General features: G+C 54.0%; 8 protein-coding genes across 8 annotated transcripts; 4 read left to right on the top strand and 4 right to left on the bottom strand.

The window, feature by feature from the left end:
- Nucleotides 1-809: 809 nt before the first annotated feature.
- On the top strand, nt 810-1365 carry BO95DRAFT_272421 (uncharacterized protein). The gene has a single exon (XM_025581599.1). The coding sequence runs from the start codon at nt 1028-1030 to the stop codon at nt 1322-1324; it is 297 nt and encodes a 98-aa protein (XP_025437908.1). The 5' UTR covers nt 810-1027; the 3' UTR covers nt 1325-1365.
- Nucleotides 1366-2240: 875 nt separating this feature from the next.
- BO95DRAFT_447060 (putative translation elongation factor eEF-3) lies at nt 2241-5943 on the top strand. Its single transcript, XM_025587535.1, has 3 exons — nt 2241-2700; nt 2801-5696; nt 5805-5943. The coding sequence occupies exons 1-3, from the start codon at nt 2513-2515 to the stop codon at nt 5916-5918; spliced, it is 3198 nt and encodes a 1065-aa protein (XP_025437909.1). The 5' UTR covers nt 2241-2512; the 3' UTR covers nt 5919-5943.
- A 3209-nt stretch (nt 5944-9152) lies between these two features.
- Nucleotides 9153-10591, top strand: BO95DRAFT_506922 (Zn(II)2Cys6 transcription factor). The gene is made up of 3 exons (XM_025591222.1): nt 9153-9389; nt 9466-9536; nt 9599-10591. Exons 1-3 carry the CDS (start codon nt 9330-9332, stop codon nt 10188-10190), a joined length of 723 nt encoding a protein of 240 aa, XP_025437910.1. The 5' UTR covers nt 9153-9329; the 3' UTR covers nt 10191-10591.
- Nucleotides 10592-10675: 84 nt separating this feature from the next.
- BO95DRAFT_476617 (NAD(P)-binding protein) lies at nt 10676-11961 on the bottom strand (the record flags this gene model as incomplete). The annotated part of the gene is made up of 5 exons (XM_025589932.1): nt 10676-10805; nt 10855-10969; nt 11052-11190; nt 11259-11704; nt 11880-11961. The coding sequence occupies 5 exons, from the start codon at nt 11959-11961 to the stop codon at nt 10676-10678; spliced, it is 912 nt and encodes a 303-aa protein (XP_025437911.1).
- A 410-nt stretch (nt 11962-12371) lies between these two features.
- BO95DRAFT_518024 (M3 family metallopeptidase) lies at nt 12372-14878 on the bottom strand (the record flags this gene model as incomplete). Its single annotated transcript, XM_025591939.1, has 3 exons — nt 12372-12807; nt 12868-13508; nt 13562-14878. 3 exons carry the CDS (start codon nt 14876-14878, stop codon nt 12615-12617), a joined length of 2151 nt encoding a protein of 716 aa, XP_025437912.1. The 3' UTR covers nt 12372-12614.
- A 1001-nt stretch (nt 14879-15879) lies between these two features.
- BO95DRAFT_373395 (stearoyl-CoA 9-desaturase sdeA) lies at nt 15880-17310 on the bottom strand (the record flags this gene model as incomplete). Its single annotated transcript, XM_025583050.1, has 2 exons — nt 15880-17009; nt 17070-17310. 2 exons carry the CDS (start codon nt 17308-17310, stop codon nt 15880-15882), a joined length of 1371 nt encoding a protein of 456 aa, XP_025437913.1.
- Nucleotides 17311-19748: 2438 nt separating this feature from the next.
- On the top strand, nt 19749-22160 carry BO95DRAFT_447064 (nucleobase:cation symporter-2 family protein). The gene is made up of 3 exons (XM_025587536.1): nt 19749-20208; nt 20270-20436; nt 20486-22160. The coding sequence occupies exons 1-3, from the start codon at nt 20117-20119 to the stop codon at nt 21982-21984; spliced, it is 1758 nt and encodes a 585-aa protein (XP_025437914.1). The 5' UTR covers nt 19749-20116; the 3' UTR covers nt 21985-22160.
- On the bottom strand, nt 22157-24011 carry BO95DRAFT_422921 (MOSC domain protein; the record flags this gene model as incomplete). The annotated part of the gene is made up of 2 exons (XM_025584610.1): nt 22387-24011; nt 22157-22257 (listed from the first exon to the last, which is right to left on the bottom strand). The coding sequence occupies exons 1-2, from the start codon at nt 23747-23749 to the stop codon at nt 22157-22159; spliced, it is 1464 nt and encodes a 487-aa protein (XP_025437915.1). The 5' UTR covers nt 23750-24011.
- Between the last annotated feature and the right edge of the window lie 313 nt (nt 24012-24324).

Below are 24324 nucleotides of genomic sequence, written 5' to 3' on the forward strand. Positions count from 1 at the left end.
ATAAAACCAACGACGTTCCCTAAGGAGCATTGTCCCGCCATGACCCTTGCCCTAGTTATGGCGAGTGCACGGCTTCATCGCGCATTGCAAGACGCAGCATGACGGCTGCTGCTCTGGTTGCGATGTTTATAGTCCGTTGAACAGTCTCAGAGGCGTAGAGACATAGAAGCTAGGGTTCACATTATACCGAACCTCGCTACAACAGTTTGTTCCAGTAAACGAACTTGGTTTTCACATTTTTTTGTCTACGCACGTACAAAGTAACCTTTACAGAACGAATGCCTTGCTGTAATGAAATGAAGGGGCATTCTCTAATTATCAGTGCGTTATAGCAAGCTCCCACATAATGGAGAATCGGGAGAAGAAAGCGATAGGAACTTTATTTCTGATGGCCGATAAGCATGATAAGGGAACCCCCGCAGGGCTAAGCTATGTAGGTGTGGAAACCACCTACTCCGAGCCGAGCACGTAGACTGCTATATGTACCGTACCTAAAGTAGTAAGGGCAACCCTGCACAGTTCATGCGGTGAGTTGGATGCTCCAAGCCCAGAAAATGGCGGTGTTGTGCATCTCGCCCATCAGCGTTCATTTGTCTCAGACAAGGGTTGCAGCAGCCAGGGAATATGTCTATCCCTGGTTGACTTTCTTTGATTCCTCGTATTTTAGGGATGATGCCCATTCTGGACTTTCTAACGGTTGGCAAGGGCAGTAAATATCCGGGGTGAGATTGTAGATTTAGGGCTCTTTCAACAGCACGCTTCTGTCACATGAAAATCAATCGAGTATCAACGTCTGAGTAAGCATCAGGCTGACCTCCAGATGCCCCTCAATTGTCAAACTTGGTTCAGTTCAAGATTGTACAAAATCCTCCTCCTATGTATGTATTTCGCTTAAGGCGGAGCAAACATATTTGTCTAGCAGTAGATTCGGTATGTACCAACGAAGCAGTCATCGCGATGGCGTCGTGGAGCAAGCACACCACGAAAACGGATTTCCGCCTCTATCCACGGGTGCATCTCAACTCTAATGTTTCAGAGTTTTTTTTTTTTTTTTTTGCGCTGTGTGTTGTGTCATTTCCCAAATCTCTTAACCTTCTTTTCTTCTTCCCGGCCACCGCTTAGAAGAAAGACCATTGAGCCGTCGCCGTCTAGAATGGGGGGCTGCGCCACCGGGAATGATCTGAGGGTGGCAACTGAAAATAGACCTCGGAGCAGCAGCATCTGCAGGACCCCAACCAGGCAAGCAGAGGGGGGGGGGCGGCGACGGCGGCGGCGGAGAACCACCTACAGCCGTTCCGCAATGTGCGCTACGTATCAGCTTTGAAGGAACTGATTGCTGCACCCCGGAATCATCACTGGGAAAGGGATGAACTTGACTTTTTGATAGTATCCATGAAGGGAGGGGAGGCGGGGAGGGGGTTTATGCTTTCTTCTACATGTACTATGTATGAGGGATGCGCTAAGGCCGCCTGCCCTCCTTATACCGCTGGATTAATTGCAGTGACTTGCTAACATGAACAACTGGGGAGATTATCAGGATGGGTCGGATATCGTGATGAGCCGCGATTCTCAGCCCTGTCGAGGGTCTTGTATAACATCCGTATATTTGTGGAATCAAATAATGAGGATACGTGCTTGCGGTGGGGTTGGCTGGTAGTCGAGTCCGAGTTTGGTAGTTTCTTGCTGTCACTTATTCATCACTAGTGATGATTACTTAGTATCAGCGGTCAGAATTCGTTGTATACATGAGTATGAGTAATTGCGGAAGGCAAACTTCGGGATCCCGTTGAGAAGGAAGGAGGCGATAGATGGATCGATGGCGGACAATAGCAAAGAGACTCAATGGATAGCAACAGCAAGAGCCAGCCAGAACCAGAGCCAGAGCAAGAATCTTACATATGGAAGTGGAATCAATGGGTGGGGGGAAGGAGAAAGTTGGCAGGGAAATGGCTGACTCAGCCACTACCGCCCCCGCCGGCCAGCCATTGAGGGTTGTCGATTGACCACGGTCGTAGCCACAGACTCCAGTGGGTTGGCTGCTGCTGAGTCGCTGAGTCCTATCGAAACTGCCCCTAAACTATATCCGGCGCTAGTGCGACCCATTCTAAGGAACAAGAAAAAATTTTTCTTTAAATTTTTTAATGGCTGAGCGGGTGTTGGGCGGCGAAAAAAAGGCCACAAAGCGATAAATATCATACCCCCCCAATCTACCCTGTTCCCCTCCTTTCCCTCCTTCTCTCTCTCCCTCTCTCCCCCCTCATCCTTCATCTCTCCCTTTTTTTCAAAAGAGGTTTTGTTCCTCTAAAAATTCTTGTGTTTTTCTCCTTTGTCTTTGTTGGACAAACAAAAATAGAGGCCGTTTTAGAGCGTGCGTTGCGTCTTTTGTGAATCAGACGCAATCTTTCGTGGGCCACCACCTCCTCTTCTCGAGATACCCTAGAACGTTTTTTCACACGTTCTCGCTTTTTATCCTTTTTTCTCTTACGATTCTTCGGAACCTTTTACGACCAAAATGCCTGCTGCTGACGCTTCTTCCCTTCCTGCTGCCACCAGCAAGGAGACTGCCCAGTCCGTGGCTGTTCTCGAGGACCTTCTCAAGAACCTCAACCTCTCCACCTCCCAGGATGAGGTCAACGCTGCCACCGACAACCTGGCTCACCTGTTCAGCGGTCCCATCCCCGAGCAGGTTCTGCCCCTGAAGTGAGTATCATCGTCGTCGTCATCATTGCGTGGTCTGGTCATTCGAGTTAGACCGAAAAATTCTGCAGACGGGAGAACCAGACTAACCACCCGGACTTAGGGCTGTCGAGGCTTTCAAGAAGCAGCTCGCCAACAAGAAGGATGCCAACGCCCGTGAGCGTGCCTGCAACGCCATCCGCGCCATTGCTTCCCACTCCACCATCGCTCCTGGTGTCGAGCCCCACCTTGTCGCCATCCTCGGTGACGTTCTCGCTACCGTCGGTGACAAGATGGTTCCCGTCAAGAACGCTGCCTCCGCTGCCGCTATCGCCATCGTCAAGGGCATCAACGGCAATGCTGTCAAGGCCGTCCTCCCCCCCATCCTCAACTCCCTCCAGAACGCCCAGAAGTGGCAAGAGAAGGCCACCGCTCTCGAGTGCATTGAGGCTCTCGTCGAATCTGCCCCCGCTCAGCTCTCTTTCCGTGTTCCTGATCTGATCCCCGTCGTCTCCGAGGCCATGTGGGACACCAAGGCTGAGATCAAGAAGGCCGCCTACGGCACCATGGAGAAGGTCTGCGGTCTCATTGTCAACAAGGATATCGAGCGTTTCATTCCTGAGCTCATCAAGTGTATCGCCAAGCCTGAGAACGTCTCCGAGACCGTTCACTTGCTCGGTGCCACCACTTTCGTCTCCGATGTCACCGGACCTACCCTCGCTATCATGGTCCCCCTGCTTGACCGTGGTCTTGTTGAGCGTGAGACCGCCATCAAGCGTAAGTCCGCTGTCATCGTCGACAACATGTGTAAGCTGGTCGAGGATCCCCAGATCGTCGCTCCTTTCTTGCCCAAGTTGATGCCCCGTCTCGAGAAGAACTTCGAGACCCTGGCCGACCCCGAGGCCCGTGGCAAGACCAAGCAGGCCTTGGAGACTCTTACCCGTGTCGGTGATGTCAAGGACGGCAAGATCCCCGAGATCTCCACCGCCGGTGACATCTCCACCGTCGCTGCTATTCTCAAGGACATCCTCAAGGAGAAGCACACCACCCAGGCCGAGGGCGCTGAGGCTGTCATCAACTACGTCGGTGCCGTTGCCGGTCAGCTCGTTGACGAGAAGGACGCTGAGGTCACCAGCTGGACCCAGAACGCCCAGCCCTACATTGCCGCCATCGTCGGTGAGGAGGATGCCAAGAGCGTCGTCGAGACCCTCCGCAAGAAGGCTTCTCCCCTCGCTGCTGAGGCTGATGCCGTCCTCTCCGATGAGGAGGAGGGTGAGGATCTGTGTAACTGCACTTTCTCCCTGGCCTACGGTGCCAAGATCCTGCTCAACCAGACCAACCTCCGCCTCAAGCGTGGTCAGCGTTACGGTCTCCTTGGTCCCAACGGTACCGGTAAGACCACTCTTATGCGCGCCATCAACAACGAGCAGCTCGAGGGTTTCCCCAAGAAGTCCGAGGTCAAGACCGTCTACGTCGAGCACGACTTGGACGCTGCCGATACTGAGCAGACTGTCATTGGCTGGACCATGAAGAAGCTCCGCGAGGTCGGTCTTGAGATCCCTCAGTCCGAAGTCGAGGCCAAGCTTCTGGAGTTCGGTTTCCTCAAGGAGCAGCTCGAGGGCCCTATCACCTCCCTTTCCGGTGGTTGGAAGATGAAGCTGGCTCTTGCCCGTGCCGTCTTCGAGGACCCCGATATCCTTCTGCTGGATGAGCCTACCAACCACTTGGATGTCAAGAACGTCGCCTGGTTGGAGAACTACCTCTGCACCTCGCCCTGCACGTCCATCATCGTTTCCCACGACAGCAAGTTCTTGGACAACGTCATCCAGCACGTCGTCCACTACGAGCGCTTCAAGCTCAAGCGTTACCGTGGTAACCTGAGCGAGTTCGTCAAGCGTGTCCCTGCCGCTCGCTCCTACTACGAGCTCGGTGCCTCCGAGATCGAGTTCAAGTTCCCCGAGCCCGGTTTCCTTGAGGGTGTCAAGACCAAGGCCAAGGCCATCATCCGTGTCAACAACATGACCTTCCAGTACCCCAACACCCCCAAGCCCCAGATCACCGACATCACCTTCCAGGTCTCCCTGGGCTCCCGTATTGCCGTCATCGGTCCCAACGGTGCTGGTAAATCCACCCTGGTCAACGTCCTGACCGGTGAGTTGATCCCCACCTCCGGTGACGTCTACCAGCACGAGAACATCCGTATCGCCTACATCAAGCAGCACGCTTTCGCCCACATCGATAACCACCTCGACAAAACTCCCTCCGAGTACATCCAGTGGCGTTTCCAGACCGGTGAGGACCGTGAGACCATGGACCGTGCCAACAAGATCGTCACCGAGGAGGACGAGAAGGCCATGGACAAGATCTACAAGATCGAGGGTACCTTCCGTCGCGTCATTGGTATCCACGCCCGTAGAAAGTTCAAGAACAGCTACGAGTACGAGTGTTCGTTCGCCCTGGGTGACAACATCGGCATGAAGTCCGAGCGCTGGACCCCCATGATGTCCACCGACAACGCCTGGATTCCCCGTTCCGAGATCATGCAGTCCCACGCCAAGATGGTCGCCGAGGTCGATCAGAAGGAGGCCCTCGCCAGCGGTCAGTTCCGTCCCCTGGTCCGCAAGGAGATCGAGCAGCACTGCGAGAACTTCGGTCTCGACGCCGAGCTTGTCTCTCACTCCCGCATGCGCGGTCTGTCCGGTGGTCAGCGTGTCAAGGTCGTCCTGGCCGCCTGCTCGTGGCAGCGCCCCCACGTCATCGTCCTGGACGAGCCCACCAACTACCTGGACCGTGACTCTCTCGGTGCCCTGTCCAAGGCCATCAAGACCTTCGAGGGTGGTGTTATCATCATCACTCACTCCCGTGAGTTCACTGAGAACCTGACTGAGGAAGTCTGGGCCGTCGTCGACGGTAAGATGACCCCCTCCGGCCACAACTGGGTTCAGGGTCAGGGTTCCGGTCCCCGTCTGGAGGATAAGAACGCCGGCGACACTGAGATCGTCGATGCCATGGGCAACAAGGTATGCTATTCCCTTCTATTTCCACTCTCGGCTTTCCGCCGCCCCCACCCCCTCCCCCCCGGATATATCCGATATTTTGATGAACCCTGATGCTAACTTTGACTTCAGACTGTCGTTGAGAAGAAGAAGAAGCTCACTTCTAGCGAATTACGAAAGAAGCGTAAAGAGAGAATTGCTAAGAAAAAGCGGGGTGAAGAGGTTTCTGACGATGAGGACTTTTAAATGCGTTTAAAAGGTCAAAAAGGGGTCGATTACATGCTACATAGCTTTTTTGCTTATGCTTTAATGTTCATAGAAGTCACGGTCATACGAATTCAAAACCTGGTTTAATGGCTTAAATAAGTGATTTGCTGCTCGTAATAGGTTCAGAATAGTGTATACGTGGTCGAAATATCGACGGGATGTTGATTCTGATATGACGTGTTGTGAGGTTATCTCGACATCGAGGTAGGGCAGCTGAAGGCGGGCCTGACCGCCTTCAGCATTCTGCGCCCCCCCCCCCTTTCCCCCTCTTCAAATCTAGTAGATGTTGGACCTTCAGCGCATCATCTCTTTGCACTTAATAATCCTAAGCCTGATGTCTAAGGTTCTCTTCTCAGACTACTGAGTAAGGTCGGACCAATCGACACCGTTACCAGCCTCGAACGTTCAGTTCGAGCCTCGGCTCGTAAGATATATCCTGACAGGTCCACTGATCGCAAAATGATCCAGCATCGATCGAGCCAACTACCATCTGCTTCTAACCTTTCAAACGCGTTTAAAAGTCCTCATCGTCAGAAACCTCTTCACCCCGCTTCTTACGTGCAACTCTCTCTCGTTTCTCCCGAGTGTTGAGAACTCGAGCTTCGACTTTGAGTCCACAATTCATCGACGACGGCAAACGTTCCATGCTGAGGGAGACTGCCTGCCCCTAATGCAAGACCCCTGCTGCTGAACGTGCAACATCGCTATCAAGCCGAAGCAACATCGGGCGTATTTCAGCGGATTTTGCCTCTATCGCTATGATCAAGATTCCTTGATATGTGCAGTCTCCCGCTGGGTCTATGCATGCCATCGAAACAGATCCACATTACAATTCTAAAATCTGATATTTATGCTGCTATAGCATAGCCAAGGCATATCGTCTTGGATGGAAAGCCGTACTCTAGATATGGGAATCCATATAATCTATGATATGCCTCCTGTCTGCCTGCTCGGTGAAAATGCTACTTCTAAGCTCTAGGATATACTCGTGGTAATTAATGTATCACCCCGTCCGACAACCACTATACTCATTGCATGAAATCCTTATCAATCGGATTATGCCATCTTAGACGGCCACTGCTGATGTCTACCTTTTCCAAGGGCTCAGCATACGCCCCTTCATGGGAAACTGGGATCTAGCATGCGGCTAGGGACAGCTTCTCATTCAAAGAGACCAAAAGCTAGGATATGCCTTGATGCATTACTACCGAGCGAACATCCTCATGAGACTTCCGACTATTCAATCTACAATGTCGGTTTCACCAGGATCGATACCTTCTGGAGTTAATCGCGGACAAAGAGCCAGTGAATCAATTGGCCATGCGTAGCACATTCAATGACGCAAAGGTTTTCCAGGGCTGCTGTCTGCAAAGCTAGCTACTTCATCATTCATTGACCATACGTCTCAGCCGGCATCATTCAATCTTGGTTTAGATTTTTGGATTCACTGACCACAATTGACCTGGTTGATGGCTATGGACTCTCTCCTCCTCCTCCTTCCTCTTCCTCTTCCTGTTCACTCCCACTCCCACTCCTACGCGTACTCACATACCAAACAATCCCTTCTTCCAGTTTCAGTCTCTCGCTTTATCTAATTCTTCCTCTGTTTATACCATATACTCTTTTGGAAAGCTATCTCTGCCAAGGGAGAAAAGCACTGGCAATCACATTTCTGTAAGTTAAGATCCACCTGAAACTGGCTATCCTGTTACTCAAGCAAAGATGAGAATGGCGAGATTCGACGAGCAAAGTGTCTCTGACTAATAATTAGACCGCCGAAACATCAGACTAGAAATGCCGTCCCAAGACGTGCCGTGCCACCAGAAAGGCAATTTGAAATCTCGCGACTGAGATGTTAGTTGCTGCGGCAATTTCGAAGACTGCATCAAAGCAGTCTATAGATTCTCAACTCAGAGAATCCTATGAATGGATGACAGTTTCCAGTGCGGAGCCATCCTGAGCAGGATTGTGCGAAAAGCTTCAATGCGGATGCAGTATATCAGCATTGCTGATGCATCCATCTATGGATACCAGCACCACCTTCATCATCACCTTCATCACCACACCATCATTGGAAATGCCATCACTTCCTTTCCACGTTGATTCCAGCCGTTCGACACCCCAGCTCAGCCGCTGTTCCAACGAGAGCATGTAGAGGAAAAGACACAGAATTGCATATCAATACCGTTTCTATGCCAATTTATTACACATTGGCCACTCTACGTGCCCCGAGTCCTCTATCCAGAGAAAAGCGCAAGTCCATTACTATTTGGATTTCTAATCCTCAGTTCAATGCTCAGCTTTGCTCATGGGAAGCCTTTTGCTTTTTTTTTTCTTTGCCGGCGTTATCTTCACCAAATGCAGCTCGCGCTTGCGCATGGTGTGAGATATCGGCGAGTTCAAAGACCATTCCCTCGCGCATACGGTTGTCATACCGAGAGCATATTGCTCACTATGGGGAGCCTGTTTATACAGGCTTTCATTGATTGTGCAGGTGGATCTCCTGGCCCTGGGTCATGAAGTGCCCGAAGATCTCTTCGAGGAAGACGATGAGGCCCCTGTGTACAAAAAGCGCAGGCTGACCCAGGGTCAGGAGTCCCACATGAATGAGCTGAAGGAGCGTCTTGAAGTCGCCAAGGGGGCTTACAAGCTCCTTCGGGAGCAAGTCGATCGTGCCGTCGATGCGGCCAGAGCCGCAGAAGAGCGGGTCGAGGTCGCTAAGAAGGCAGCCGGAGAGGGGCGCGACAGAGTCAAGAGACTCTATGAAGGCATTCGTAGTATTTGTAAGGAGGCAGAGGAGGCGGGCCAGCCCCTCCTGGAGCAGTTAGTTTTCTTTTTCTTGTTCTTTTTTTTTTCTTTTGGAGGAAAATTCGATCTAAGGATCTCTGAGTATCAAAGTCATCTAGTGATTTCAATTCTAATCTATAGATCATTATGGAAAAGTAACGGCAGCACTCCCAGGGATTCGCGGGCTAGAATTTCCATATGCAGGGGCCTCAAGCCGCGCGATGAACAGGCAAAAGGAGCCTGGAAGCAGGAGGGAAATGCAGGTTGTTTTGGGGCCATTACAGATGGCAATCAGTTCGATTTATCGTCCTCAAAAGTTGGGAGTTTCTTATGCAAGAAGGTTCCATACTTTTTCACCAAGAAGACATGCTTGCTGCTTCTGTTTTGTAATTCTAGGCCGTCACAGTAACAATGCATCATCAATGAGTGCTGAAATGAAGTATACAAACCCGGGGCGATATTCTTCCGCTCCGGCATTGCGTACAAGTCGGAAGTCGGAAACCACTTCTTTGCTCCTCTCCACCTTCACTTCGAGAAGGCATTACCTCTGGTAGTGACGATTCTACTAGCCTGGATGTGACCAAGATAAGACATTGAGCTAGGATGGGTAGAAGCTCCTGGCGTGCTCAAAGCTGTCGGACGTGTCTGGCAAGAAAGGTCAAGGTGAGTGAGTGAGTCTACACTGCTCCACTTCTCGGCTGTTACCCCGGATTCTAACCAAAGGCCCATTCCGGTCCAGTGTGACATGACCCGACCCAAATGCACTCGGTGCCAATCTTCGAAGTTGACTTGTGGAGGATACTCACGGATGTAAGGGTTATCCTGCTTGTCACACAATGCCTGTTAATAATGAGGGTAATGCCATGCAGCAGCAGCAATGCTACGATAGGTCACAGAACACATACTTCACACCCTATACATCTTGCACATACAACCTTCGAGTGCGGTCAGCAATCATTGGTCGTTTACCAGGATCAAATACAGCTGATCGCTCACTTCCTCGACGACTACCTCCCCCCGAAGACCCCGGATGCAGTCACTTATCAATCGCCCGTCAACTGGGCCGAGACCTTTTCTTCTTTCTTGGAGGCCCAGTCGCCCATAGTCCACAGGTTGCTAGTTGCCTTAACCCTAAATCATGCCGCCAACAGCCGCCATGACGATACACTCACCCAGCGGAGTCGGCAGCAGTACGAGCTTGCGGTGCAGCAAATATGCGCCCTCAACGAGCTCAACCAGCCCACTGACCTCATCCGCAGTGGCATGATCCTGGCCCTATACGAGTCGTACACCTACCCGCCAGCGCAGAACAGTGGTGCATGGCAGGCGCATGTGCAAGCAGCCTGCAATATCGTACGGCAGCTGGAAGCACCCACGACGGTGCTCGGAAAACAGGACGTGCGACGGCTCCGTACCGTCGATGTATATCTCTGCTTTTTGTCTTCTGGCATGGGAACCTACTGATGACTGCATTGTTCTACGAAGGACAAATGCTCGATTGGTACCGAGGGCTGGAGTTGGAGAACGATGGCCCACCGTATGTGTCTCGAGCATCAGTCGTGGCGGCAAGAGCTTCTGCATCTGGAGATATATTGGCGTTCCCGAACCCTTCGATCATACCGCTTGTGCTGCTGTATTGGATTGGTATGGTAGCCGTCTATGCGTCTCTAGCCGAGATGCTCCAGACGCTCAAGCAATCCGGGCAATTTGAAGCATCGACCACCTTGCCACAGCGGCTGAAGAAGGCTGAGAATCTGTGCCACTACTTTACTACTCGTATCAACCAGTGCCACGCCGGATGTGCAGGCCTGGGGCTGGGGACTGCTATTCTGGCCGCAGCAACCTCTTTAGCTGCACGGCAGATATGCTCAGTCCGGTAAGATCGAGCAAACATGACAGTCGAAAATAACAGAATTGCTTGATCGGCACATTGAGATCAAATTTACAGCTCAAAGGTCGAACTCCTCCCCGACCAGTTCCTCCGTGTGAGCCCACAGCTTCTCCGCGTTGCCTCGACTTAGAGCATACGCAGCAGCCTGGTCATTAGCAATATGGTTATTGACCAGGTACGACCCATTACTCCCTGTTAAATGTCAGCACCAGCCCATACCCAATGGGAAAAAAATACTCCCCAGCAATATTCGGCTCAAACCCGGCCACAACCAACGTCGCGGCTGCCTGGCTCAATGATCTCCAATTCAACTTCGGGTCATCAACGACCTTTCCATCCTCGGTCTTCCATCCTGTCAAAATTATGTCAGTTCATCGCGTCGGACCAAGAAGAACGATAGCTTACTTACCAGCCTTCACAAATTCCTCCAACACCAAATGCCTCGCTACCAGGGTAGAGACTAAGCGAAATCACCCCACGACCTCCGAGTTTCCCCGCCAAAGCCACGGAGAACAGCATATTCGCCGTCTTACTCTGCCCATAAGCCTGCCACTTGTCGTAAACACTTCCATTCTAGTCATTCAGCATCAGCATCCACACTCTTCGAACAGAAACAGGAGAAAGAAGGAAGACGACAGTACCTCAAACCCAACATCCCCAAACCTCACCTCCCCTCTCTTATGCCCCGCACTACTCACATTGACCACCCTAACCACCTCCCCATCCTTCCCCCTGTTACCGTTCCGCTCCAGCATCTCCCGAATCAGCAGATTCGTGAGCAAGAAATGCCCCACATGATTCGTCCCGAACTGCAACTCCACCCCTTCCTCCGTCGTGGCATACGGACAAGCCATCACCCCCGCATTATTGATGATGACATCCACGCCACTAGTGTCTGCCAGGACCTCCTCAGCCGCTCGACGCACACTCTTCTGGCTCGCAAGATCCAGGACCACAGGTCTGACCCGGAGGGAGGGTTCCTTCTCGGTGATACTGGCGACGATGGTCTCCAATGTGGCAGGGTTCCTGCCAGCCAGGATAAGGAGGGAGGGGTGGTGCGTGACTGGCAGCGAGGCGAGAGCGAGGGCTATCGCGCCGCCGATGGAGGTGGACGTGGGCCCGGTTATGAGGACTGTGTGCGGTGCATTTCGTTAGTCCAGCGTGAACTCAGCACAAGGTAAGAAGCGAGCGAAACCGAAGGGCAAAAGGATGCAGAACGAGCAAGATGAGAAAATGTGCGAGTCTAGGCAAACCGAACCCACCTCTTTTCCCGCGGATATGCTCCGCGAGCGCAGTACAGGCCTCTTCGGCGGTGGTTTGGGATGTATACGGTGTCTTTGGCATCGTGGTGAGCTTGGGATTCTATGGATGGAGTTGAGGTTGGGTGGGGTCGGTGGATGCTGTCCGTGGCGAGATGAGGACGTGCTTAATTGTGGTTAGGGGATTTATGCAGTTTATATGGTCCTTACTCAAAGAGCAAGCCGGATCTATACCGTGGACTCACGGGGATAGTGCAGATAGTCAGTCGGATTTAAGACCGAGCTTGCTGGGTGCCCCTGCCAGGTGGTACCTTAGCAGTGCCAGGCCAGGCCAGGCCATTGTTCCTGTATGCGTACTGCAGCGCTACGCTGTTCAATCCCACCAGGAAACCTATTTGGCTGACTGCCAATGTTTGGCAAGTCCCGCGGGCCTCCTTACATGCTTCGATGAGAACGTATCAGGGTGATACTCTTTCTTATTCAAGAAACTGCTCGCTCCACCTCAAGGTCTCCAAAACTGCCACATGATTCGTAGGGGTTATTCAGGCCTACACTTGACCCAAAGCGACGTCTACACCCACTACTAGTATTCCTCCAATATACAGAACCAGCTACGTATACATCCATAATGCATCCAATCAAGAGACATCAGCCATGTGATTTCCACTGGTATATTTGTAATCTTGAACTTGACTTCATTCATTCCACTCATTATCATCAACTCAGCACCCCGAGAACTCAAGCCAATCCCATATCCTTATAGAAGGCATCAGTCTTGGGGGCGCGGCCCAGGAAGTCGGTCAAGATGGACATCTCGTCCTGACTGCCGCCCTTCTCGAGGACCTTGAAGCGGTAGCGACGGCCGGCCTCGGGGTTCATGGGGTTCTCCTTGAAGACGGTGTAGAACATGTCGGTGGAGTAGACTTGCGAGCTGGGATTGGGGGTCAGCATGGCCGGCCGAAAGAAAAGGAACAGGAGAGCGGGGACTTACCTCAGATACCCATAGTACCCGGCATCATAGCCGCCGATCAAATGGCCGAACGTGGCCTCGCCGTGGCCCCATTCCTCGCCGAGCCCCAGACTCTCGGGCCCCTCGATCTGGGTGATCTCGTGGCGCAGGCGGTTGTAGGTGGCGGAGATGGGCAGCTGCTTGATGTGCTCGTGGCTCTCGGGCTGGTGGACGGTCATGTCGAAGATGCCGAAGTGCAGCTGGCGCAGGTTGAAGAGGGCGTCGTTGACGTGCTTGGTGCGGATGAGGTTGGCGATGACCTCGTCCGGGATGTTCTCGGCGGGCGGGGTCTTGCCCGCAGCCTGCTCCTTCCACGCGGCTAGGTACTCGGGCGACAGGGTCGAGTAGTGCCGGCTCAGGGACTTCAGCTGCGAGGGCGTCCAGCACCAGTTCTCCAGCATCTGGCTGGGGGCCTCGACGAAGTCGCGCACGGTGCTCGTGCCGTGGAAGCGCGAGTAGATGGTTTTGGACACGAGGTCGTGGATGCCGTGGCCCAGCTCGTGGAAGAGCGTCACGACCTCGTCGTGCTTCAGCAAACTCGGCTTCTTGGGGGTCGGCTTGGTGAAGTTGCACACCAGCGCGGTCGCCGGGTAGCGGCGGTTGCCGTCGGCGTCGATGAAGCCCTGGCAGATTGGTTAGTGTAGGTCATTGGATGACGCAGAAGGACAGAAAATACCGGCTGGAGGTTGAAGTTGGCGGCGTGGCCGTACTTTCCGGTCCGGGGGAACAGGTCCAGGTAGAGGTAGCCCACGAACCCGCTGCCCTCGGATTCATCGTTCCACACACTAAAGATCTGGACATCCTCGTGCCAGACAATGTCGCTGCCCTTGCCCGAGGGAGCCACCTTCTCGCGGTCCTCGCCCGTGATCTCCACGAACACAAGGCCGAAAAGCTCCTCGAAGATCTTGAGCATGCCCTCGATGGTGGTCTGCAGGGGGAAGTACTCCGCAATGAGCTGCTGGTCGAGCGAGTACTCCTGCTCCAGCAGGAGACGGTCGTAGAAGCGGTTATCCCACAGGTAGTAGTGGCCGTCGAACTGCTCACCACGGGACTCGACGTCCTTCTTCTTCAGCTCCAGCAGGGTCTTGAGCTCCTTCTGCCCCCCGGCCGTCAAGCGGGAGCGCAGGTCGCCGAGGAAGTCGTTTACGGTCTTGGGCGTCTTGGCCATCTTGTCCTCGATGCGGAAGGCGGCGTGGTTGGGGTACCCGAGCAGCCGGGCCGCCTCGTCCCGCAGGATGATGGCCTCCTGGAAGAGGGGCACGTTCTGGTTGCACTTGTTCTCGTTCTCGATGGTGACCTGCTTGCGGGTTTCTGCGTTCTTGGCGTACTTCATGGTGGGGAAGAGGTCCGGGTACTTGAAGGTCAGCCACAGCTTGCCCTCGTGCTCGCCCTCGCCCTTCTTCAAGCCCGACAGGACATCCTCGGGGACCCCGTCCAGCTGCTCCGGGGTGAACCAGATGCCCCCGCTCTCCTCGTTGAGGTTCTTCTGGAACTCGATGCTGATCTGACTGAGCCGCTTCTTGATCTCCTTGAAGCGGTCCCGCTGCGGGCCGGCCGGCAGACCCAGGCCGTTGCGGATGTAGTTCTTGTGCTCCTTCTCCAGCAGTCGGCGGGACTCCGGGTCGAGCGACTCGTCCTTCTTCAGCACGGCGTCGACGAGCGTGAACACGTCCTCGCGCATGACGGCCTCGATGAAGAACTCGTCCATCAGCGCTTCGGCCTTCGACGAGGCGTCCCGCAGCTCCTGCTCGGTTGACACCGCCTGGTAGAAGCTGAGGATGTGGGATTCCAGCGCCATGGCGTTCTCATCGTGGGCCAGGCGCTTCACGACGGCGTCGAAGGTGGCCGACTCGGGCTTGACGGTGGCGACGACATCGTCCTGGATCTTGCGGGAGCTGGCAATGAGCCGATTGGCGTCGTCGAGGATGGACTGGGCGGTGGCCGTGAAGACGGGAGGAGCCTGAGGAGGTCGGCGGAGGTGCTCGGGGGCCATGCTGGCGGTGGTGAGAGATTTGCGAAGATTCGTCAACCCCGGGTTGGGAGTGGTTGGCAGTCGAGAGCCACGGAGATGGCTCAGGACTGAAGTGAGTCGAAAGGTGGGGGTGGAAATGCGAAGCGGAGGAGCCACGGTGACGAGGAAAACGCCCAGGAGAAGGACGAGGAGGGCGGGTAGATAAAAGGTACGGCGGAATTGAGGGGTAGCAATGGTGAGGATAGTGGAAGATGGGCGAATGGGTTAGGTTGGAGGGGGAGGGAGCGGGGAACAATACGTGGCTATGCAGTTGTGATGCAAGACAATGAGAGTAATGAGAGTTGGTGGTGGGTGAGGGAGGCAAGCTGTTGTTGCCAGTTGCCAGTTGAACCTCGAGCTCAACTCAGTTAGCGGAGGTTGGTCAGTTCAGGTCAGGTCAGGTGGATCCCACTCAGCTGCAGTGACCGCACCACAACAAAAACCCACACAACCTCTCTCTCTTTCTCCACAGTCTGTCAGTCCATAACCCACACTCAGTACCCTTCAGTTCCCTTCAAGTTTCAGCAAGTCTCACTCACCACTCCACAATTCCACTAATCCTCACTGTTATACCTGCTGCTCTACTGCACAAGCAAGCTGACAAACAGCCTTGGAAAACCCTGCATGCAGCCGCTATAAGAAACCCCGCACCCTACGAACAAGCTAAGCCTACAAGAACCAGACTTTGATGTGGATATCTTCATTGCTCTATTCTTAACAAGCATTGTGGAGTTTCGATCATATCAGGTCGCTTTTCAAATGCGCAAGCCACTCATCAAACCAGACACGCTCTGTCTGCAGGTTTTTAAAAGAGAAAAAAAAAAAAAAAGGAAAACAAATCAAGGCCAACTCCGGAAACTCCCAACACTCGGAATATCATCAAACGCCCTGTGTGCTAAATTATAAAACAGGAGACATCGCCAGAGGCAGAAACAGGACGCGAATTGTACATTCATGATAAGTAGTAGTCATGAACGAATCTTTTATGCCGCATCGGCGGTGGGGATAGGCTCAGGGATCTTGGTCACCTGCTCACCAGCACGAATGACCCGCTGGCCGGAGCCATCGCGGACATACTCGACGCCCTCTTTCTGAGCACGCTTCCAGATCTCAACCTCGCAACCACCACGAATGACACCAACCCGCATGGTAGAGAGCAGGTTGTGGGCGGCGTTGGAGTGGTAGTAGATACCACCGTTGAACATGGCAGTGGCGTCCTTGCCGAGACCGGAGTTGATCATAGCCTTGCCACCGGGGTGGTCCTTGATGAAGTCGGTCACGTCGTGAACAACACCGGCGATGGCGACGAGGCCACGGCCATTCTTGGCCTGCTCAACATAGTCATCCCACTCCATGACGGGAAGCTGGTCGAGGGGAGTACCCCAGTCGAGTCTGGCGCGCTTCTGGTCGATCTTCTTCTGGAGCTGCTGGACACGACCCTTCTCGATTTCGTTGGCGCGGAACTGCTTGAGGTCGTAGGCGAGACCAAGCTGCTTCCAGATCCAGATGCTCCACTTGGTAGGGTCGTACTGGTGCCACTCAATCGCGTTGCGGTAGTCGGAGGGGAACTCGTGGTGGAAGTTGTGGTAACCCTCACCCAGAGTGACCAAAGCAGTGATGATGTGGTCACGAGGAGAGTTGCGGTCGTCGAAGGGCTGGTCACCGAGCCAGTGGGCAAGCGAGTTGACACAGAAAGTGGCCTGCTGGACGAAGAAGATACGCAGAATACCGGCGTACACGAAGCCGCCCATCCAGTCACCCCAGCCAAGACCGGCAACGAGCATGGGAACAGCCAAGCCCATACCGAAAACGACCTTGAGGTAGTTGCGGTGCTGCCAGACGACGACGGGGTCTTCGTTCAGGTCGGAGATATCGGTACGGCCGATACGCTTGGGGTTCTGCTTCATCACCATCCATCCAAGGTGAGAGTAGAGCAGACCCTTGCGAACGGAATAGGGGTCCTTGTCGGTGTCGGTATAACGGTGGTGAGCACGGTGATCACGAGCCCACCAGCGGATGGAACCTTCAACGGCACCACCGCCGACGGCAGCGAGCCAGATACGGAGAGGAAGACGAGCGGAGTAGGAGCAGTGAGCCCACAGACGATGGTATCCTATGTCGAGCTACCGTTAGCATCTTGCCCCTGGCGAAGCAAATCGGGAGAAGTACGAACCTGCAGTGATGCCCAGACCGGTGAAGAAGTAATAGATGACGGCCCAGATGGCGGTCTTCAGCTGAAGAGGCGTCCAGAAAGCCTGGATACAGCCAGCCAGAGGGATGCCGATGATGAGGAAGACGTTCAGCCAGTTAACATGCTTGTACCAGTTCTGGCGGTTGATCGCAGTGTCGGCAATGTGAACTTTCTTAGGGTCCGCGGCACGAGACCGGGAAGCGTCCGCTGGCTTTGCAGACATTTTGGATGGTGCGTTGTCACTCGTCTACCCTCTACAAGGTGAGTATGTGGAGGGTGGTGGAAAGACAAAGTGGTCGAAGCGGATGGGAGGATCCGGGGGAGGGAGGTTTTAAGAAAGGGAAGGATTGAGGAAGAGACCCAAAGAATAAAAGAAGGGAAGAAAAAAGAATGAGGCAAGGAGAGGGTGGGGAATATAATCCAGAAGGCAAGAGAGGAGTCAGCAAAGGAATGAAGGATCTTAACAAATCCCAGAGGGGAGGGGAAAAAATCGGACGGAGTTGGAACTCGACCCAGGGTCCACTGGCGGGATGATGGTTGGGGAAACGCAAGGTTGGCGGCGAAGATGGATGATGCGGCAATGAGAGAATCCGGAAAGTGATTTGATCACAGGTCAGTCAGTGGTGACTGGTGAGTGGTCTGACTGCTGGATGACTGTGGCCGGGGAGATCCCGAGGTACTTGTTTAAAGACGAATGCAACACACACGGTGCTTCTAGGAGGGAACGGGATATGAAAGAATAATAATAGGTACTCATAGACTGGTGAGTGTACAGAAAAGTACAGCTTCAGGTTCGGGAGGGAGAGTTCCAACCATGAACCATACAAAACACCCGTTCTTCCACCATCTGGACTCAAGTAAGCTTGTTGGGCGAGACGTGATTCGACAAACCAGCCCCGGCCAGCCTCTGCCCATTTCGGCAGCCCCGGCTACGTCCAGCCAATCAGCAGTCCGGTAACATCTGTTGAATCCCCAACGTTTTTCTGCCCTGGCAGGCGGCTGTGGCTGATCACCGCCTCCCTCCGTGGCTAGTGTGTGGCAAGGCCCCGTCTATTTGCCATCCAGTGGCTCTTTTCTCCGCTGCTGCACACCAGCTCCCCGGCTGATTCGTTATCAATCTCTAACTACTAACTACAGGTGGGCTGACGGAGGGAGCAACTCCGGGGTCATTAGCACTCGAGTAAATTCGATAAATCAAGGCCAATGCAATGTGTTTTGGGCCGGGCGAGGAGTAGTTCTGGAATTCCCAGGAAAGCAGCTGATGCAGCCCTATGGGCGGCAACCATGAATTTTTGTCCAATTTGCCACTACGGGAAGTCAATGATGGTCCAGGCTAGCTTGCACCTCGGGTCAACCTCGTAGCTGATCGTCGCCATATGATTCAGGCAGAATCAAAATGCCTCCCACAGTCCCAACATGACCAGCTCAGGCTCGGTAGACAACATCCCAAAGCTTCGTGTCTACACATGATGCCATGTGAACCTCCATAGTTCGAAACATCGCAACCAGTGTAGAGTAGTTATCCAAGCTCTTACCTGCTGCAGTGGCCTCCTCAGTACTCCAGGTGGAGCACAGATGTTGCGCATCGAGTCATCGACAGAACTTGGACTAGTCTCGTACCCCAGACATTCCAATGGTGCCCACCTCGTCCTACCCCTGCCTCAGGCAGAAGCGCGGAGGTGCAGAGATCGAAGCGGTCACTTGATGTCAAGGTGCACGAGCACAAATATACCTACGGTAGGATATCCTCATCATGGCAAGGTACGGAGTAGGCAAGGACTCTCCATAGTTATGCTTGAGTCAGCTGCTTACCTAAACATACCCAAGATTCCTGGAATTTGCCGTCGATGCCACAGCTAAGCTATTGCTTCGCGTCACTTAAAACTATCCAGTGCATAATTTATGGTCAGGTTTGATTCCTCAGACTCCATGCCACCATGACCCAGTTGGCAGGCAGGTAGGACAAGTCATTGGCGGGCGACTACTCCGGACATCACCTGGTACCTCACTTGGCTGGTAGTTGTACCACCATGCTCATTCTGTGCAACGGACGAGATGCAGTCAGAAATTGGAATGACTGTTAACTCATTCAACTCACTAAAGTAGTAGACGAATTAGTCAAAAGCCGGAGTCAGCGTGGTTGTGATAAAGTTGGCACCAGTTGACACTGCACCAGTTGACACACCAGTTGACACCAGTTGACGGAATCCGGACTGACATTTACCCGCTGCCGTGTCCTCGAATAGCAAATTTCCGTGACTAATGGATTGCCCGATCGGTTCTGGTTCTTCCCCGGACTGTTCGACCCATGCTCAATCCATCGTGGGCTGTACTCCATACAAATTCCCGTACTTCGTCTACATATCTCATCTCTATCACAAAAGAAACAGCTCAACCCCAGACGGTTCGACCGCATGGGAGACAGAGGACTGGTGTTCGCACTCATCCCGGTCTATACAGCCAGATAACCATCCACGAAGCTCCGCCACCGAAGATGGACGTCGGCGGATCCCGATCTGGGGGAAGAACTGATAAGCCGGCGAGAGGCGTTACATGAATCGACAGTCAGCGAGCTTGAGTCTTATCGCGCGGGACCCCACCATGACCACCCAAGACTCGACCTGCTCCTCCTCTAGTCTCTCTAGTCCAGTCTAGTGCTCTCGCTTGGGTATCTCCCCAGACTCCAGTCGGTCGCCTCCCAGTCGTGGAGAGCCTAGAGATAACCAGTCCAAGGCATTATTCGATTGATTCACGCACCTCCACGCCACCGATAGTCTCCTATCATCCTTTGCACCCGATCGCTGAGATCACACGAATTTCCTTCGGAAGCCGGTAATGAAGCTATTATCTATATAGACATCAAATGTTTCGAACAATTCTGGGGTGATCTCAAGCTAGAATCCCCAGATCCATTCCACGAGTTGAGAGCTCGTCTAGACCACAATCCGATTCGGCAATTCTATATACCGTTCAATTTACTGTCCCCCGTCTCCACCTACCTTTGTATCCATCTCCAAGTATCACTCAGCATGGACGGACCTGATCAGATCGGTCCCGACTTGCAACCTAAACGGTCCTGGCGGGAGAAGACCCGGCGCATGGTCAAGACATTCACTACCAGGTATGTGTGCTTGGTCGAGTCATGATAGAGCCGTTCCTCCATACTGACAAGTATCTTGTAGAGAGGGACTGGTCGGTGACTACGATTATGCATACCTTTTCACCCCCAACCTTCCTTTCATCAACAGGGGCCGCAAGTCCGCTCCCTTCTTCGGGCTGGAGGACAAAGTCCCCGTTCTTTTGGCCCTCCTCTTGGGTTTACAACATGCGCTGGCAATGCTGGGTGGAGGTTCGTTGGACAGGTTCCTGGAATTACAACCCGTTGCTGACTTCAATAGTCATCTCGCCTCCTATCCTGATCGGTGGCACGAGTGGTGCCAACTTCGGCACGAAGGACTACGAATACCTGGTTTCAACTTCCCTTATCGTCTCCGGCCTATTGTCTGCAGTACAGATGGCCCGATTCCACGTCTACAAAACTCGCTTCTATGTCGGAACGGGGTTGATCTCGGTTGTTGGTACCTCGTTCGCTACCATCACCGTATCGTCCGGAACGTTCAACCAAATGTACACGTCGGGATACTGCCCGGTGGATAGCGATGGGAACCGCCTGCCTTGTCCGAAGGGCTATGGGGCTCTGCTGGGCACGTCGTGTCTGTGTTCCTTGCTCGAAATTGGTTTGTCGTTCATGAGCCCTCGGATTCTGAAACGCATTTTCCCGCCATTGGTGACCGGCCCCACGATTTTGTTGATTGGAGCCAGTCTGATTCAGTCGAGTATGGAGGACTGGGCTGGTGGCTCGGGAACCTGTTTTACGGATGCAGCCAGCCGTGCACTGTGCCCTAGTGCCGACTCGCCACATGCTCTCCCCTGGGGCAGCCCCGAGTTCATTGGACTTGGCTTTTCGGTCTTTGTGACGATTATACTGTGCGAACGATTTGGCGCTCCAATGATGAAGTCCTGCGCTGTGATCATCGGCCTGCTCGTTGGATGCATCATTGCTGCCGCTTGCGGATACTTCGACCGGTCGAGCATCGATGCTGCCCCGGTGGCCTCGTTCATCTGGGTCCGCACCTTCCCTCTGACCATCTACGCACCTCTGATCCTACCCCTGCTGGCCGTGTACATCGTGGTCATGATGGAGTCGATCGGCGATATCACCGCCACCTGTGATGTATCACAGGTAGAGGTGGAGGGTCCGGAGTTTGACTCTCGCGTCCAGGGTGGTGTTCTGGGTAACGGATTCACCTGTCTGCTGGCCGGACTGTGCACGATCACCCCCATGTCTGTGTTTGCTCAGAACAACGGTGTCATCGCTTTGACCAAGTGCGCCAACCGCAAGGCTGGCTACTGCTGCTGTTTCTTTTTGGTCATCATGGGCATCTTTGCAAAGTTCGCCGCTGCCCTCACCTCCATCCCCAGCGCGGTGCTTGGTGGGATGACCACGTTCCTCTTCTCCTCCGTGGCCATTTCTGGGGTCCGCATTATTGCGACTGTGCCGTTCACGCGGCGCAACCGCTTTGTCCTGACGGCCTCCTTCTCCATTGGCATGGGTGTCACCTTGGTGCCTACCTGGTTCTCCTACTTCTTCACCTACAGCGGCAACAACCGCGGCCTGACGGGTCTGCTGGATGCGATTGACTTGGTGATGAACAACGGGTTCGCCATCACCGCCATTCTGGGGGTGATTTTGAACCTGATCATTCCCGAAGAGGCGGATGAGGGGGCGGCTGTTGTCGAGGCTCGAGCAGAACCTCGGGCGGTTGAACAGCCGGACGACCCTGAAAATGCTCAATACACGAAGGGGGAGCACCCGTCTGGAGTTTCAGCTGTATAACTTTGTATTTGCTTTGTTTTCTTTAGTTTGACTACGACCCTTGCGAGGGCAGATTGATGGATTGGGATACCCTGGAAAGCGATAGTTTGGATTATACGGGATTAAATTGATGCAATGATGATATAAATATTCTATATAGCCTTTCGCCACCGTAATGTTGCACAGAAATTGATCAGACCCCTTCAACCACCTCACCAGGCGCCAACATTTTGATATAGCAATGCTCGCCCGTCTCGAGGACCGTGATCGGATCATTGACGCGAAGCGTGAAATCTAGACAGCCAGTTAGCCTGCACAGTCCAACAGTTCCCAGTCTTACAGCATCACCCAACCATCCTCACCACCCCCACACCACCATAAATCTCGGATCATCATCAAAAGAAGTTGGGGGGAAACACTCACTCCGAACCGCAGGAACCAACTGCATCCCCAGACACGCATTCGTGGGATCCCCCCGATCGATCCGCCGATACGCCTTCAGCGTGCGATCCGGCTCCGCGCGATGGCGCACCCCGGTGTCCGGATCGACATTCGGCAACCGACACCGCATCGTCCGACACGCCAGATGGATCTCCACCCCATCACCTCCACCGCCCTCCTGAGAACCAACCCTCACCCTCCGCCACGCATCCTCCTCAAACCGCCCGGGCCCCTGCACGACCACATTCGCGCGGAACCGCCGCACCGTCAGCCGGGGGATCTCGGCCTGACACCGCGCAGCCACATCGCGGACGCTGGCCAGGTTGAGGAGATGGAGCGGGTACGCGTCCTGGAAGCCGGTGACGGTCTGGAAGCCCAGCTGGTCCTTGGGGGGCGCGTTCCGGAAGATCTGGCGGTGGTGGGCGGCGGATTCGCGGAAGAGCGTGAGGGGTTTTTGGGTTGTGGTGTTGGGGTCGGCCAGGAAGCGGCGCAGGGAGGGTGGGAGGTGGTGGCCGTAGTCGTGCGCGAGGGGCGTGTCTTTCCAGATCTTGAGGGGGTAGAGGGGGTAGTTGTTGTCTTTCCGTGTTGTCTTCGCATTGGGGCTGGGGGTGCTGGAGGGGGGGGTCAGCGGAACGCGGAAGGACTGCTCGCGGGGCCACAGGCGCAGCGTGAGGGCTAGCTGGAACAAAGCTGGGAGGAGGGGCAGGCGGGCGAGGCGGGCGGGCAGCGTGCGCGGGTAGTGGATGATCAGCACGCCCTCGGATTGCACCTCGGGGAGGGACGCCGAGTAGTCCGGGCTGGTGGGATCCGGGACCCAGAGCTCCGGCCGCACGAGGGCGAGGTTGCAGAAGTGGCGGTCGCGCAGGGTGCGCGCGGTCCAGTGTCCGGTTTCCCTTTTTGGGTTATCCTGGGCATTGGTGGGCGATGAGGGGGTGGGTGCAGGGGTTGGTGCAGGCGGCTTCGCCTCGATGTACTCGGCAAAGCAGAAGAGTCGGTCGTACTTTAGGCCGGTGTCGATCACCTCTGCCGTGTCGAGCTCGATCCCTCTGCAGCTTTTGATCGGGTAGATGAACAGGGCTTTGATGCGCCATGCTGGGAGACCGGTCGGGGGGTCGATGGCGTCGCTGGGGGAGCCCTCGCTGTACTGGGGGTCGTATTCGTCCGCGATGTTGCTCTTTCTGGTGCCGAGGCGGCGGCAGCCTCGGGGAGGTTGAGGGGATGAGCGGAGGTAGGTTGTTAGTGGGAAGACCAGGAAGATGATGGAGATGATGTAGGGGAGGAGGGGTTGGAGTGAGGGTGCGCCATTGTCTAATGCATTGAGGGTGGTGAAGTTTGAGTCATGCATTGATGGTGGTGGATTTGAGTGCTCTGTGTGGATGAAAAGGAGGGTGGAATCGGTTAGATAGGGATCTAGGTATATTGTTATGCAGTCTCAAACTGGAAGATAATTGAGGTATGCTGTAATTATAGTCAGGTTATCGAGGTGATTGAAAAGGTGCAGCTCCTCCGCGGGGCCGACATTGATCTTTTTTATCAGATCGGGGCGAGATCGGATCTCGGCTCGTTCCCGAGCTTCCAGAACATCCTCAATGCCGATGGACTGCCAACTGGACGTGGACTACGGCAGGTCTTCGGAGCACTGTCAACTGTCCACTTGGAAGGCAACTGTCTAGAACCTCCTTACGATGCTCAAGTGATAGCTCAATCATGACATCACATCCTCAGTCCAGTCCATAATCAGAAGATCCTCATATCCCGCTGGATGTGAACAAGCCGAGACGCGCGCGCGACGCGTGACCCTTAACTCCATCAATCCATCTCATTCATCCATTCATCATGAATAGACTCGACTTTCTGGGCCTTCCTAGTCAGGACCCCAGTGAGTATCAATCAACCTCAATATCTGATCACAAATAAAAT

This window comes from Aspergillus brunneoviolaceus (genome assembly GCF_003184695.1).
Source record: "Aspergillus brunneoviolaceus CBS 621.78 unplaced genomic scaffold BO95scaffold_80, whole genome shotgun sequence".
Taxonomy (NCBI): domain Eukaryota; kingdom Fungi; phylum Ascomycota; class Eurotiomycetes; order Eurotiales; family Aspergillaceae; genus Aspergillus; species Aspergillus brunneoviolaceus.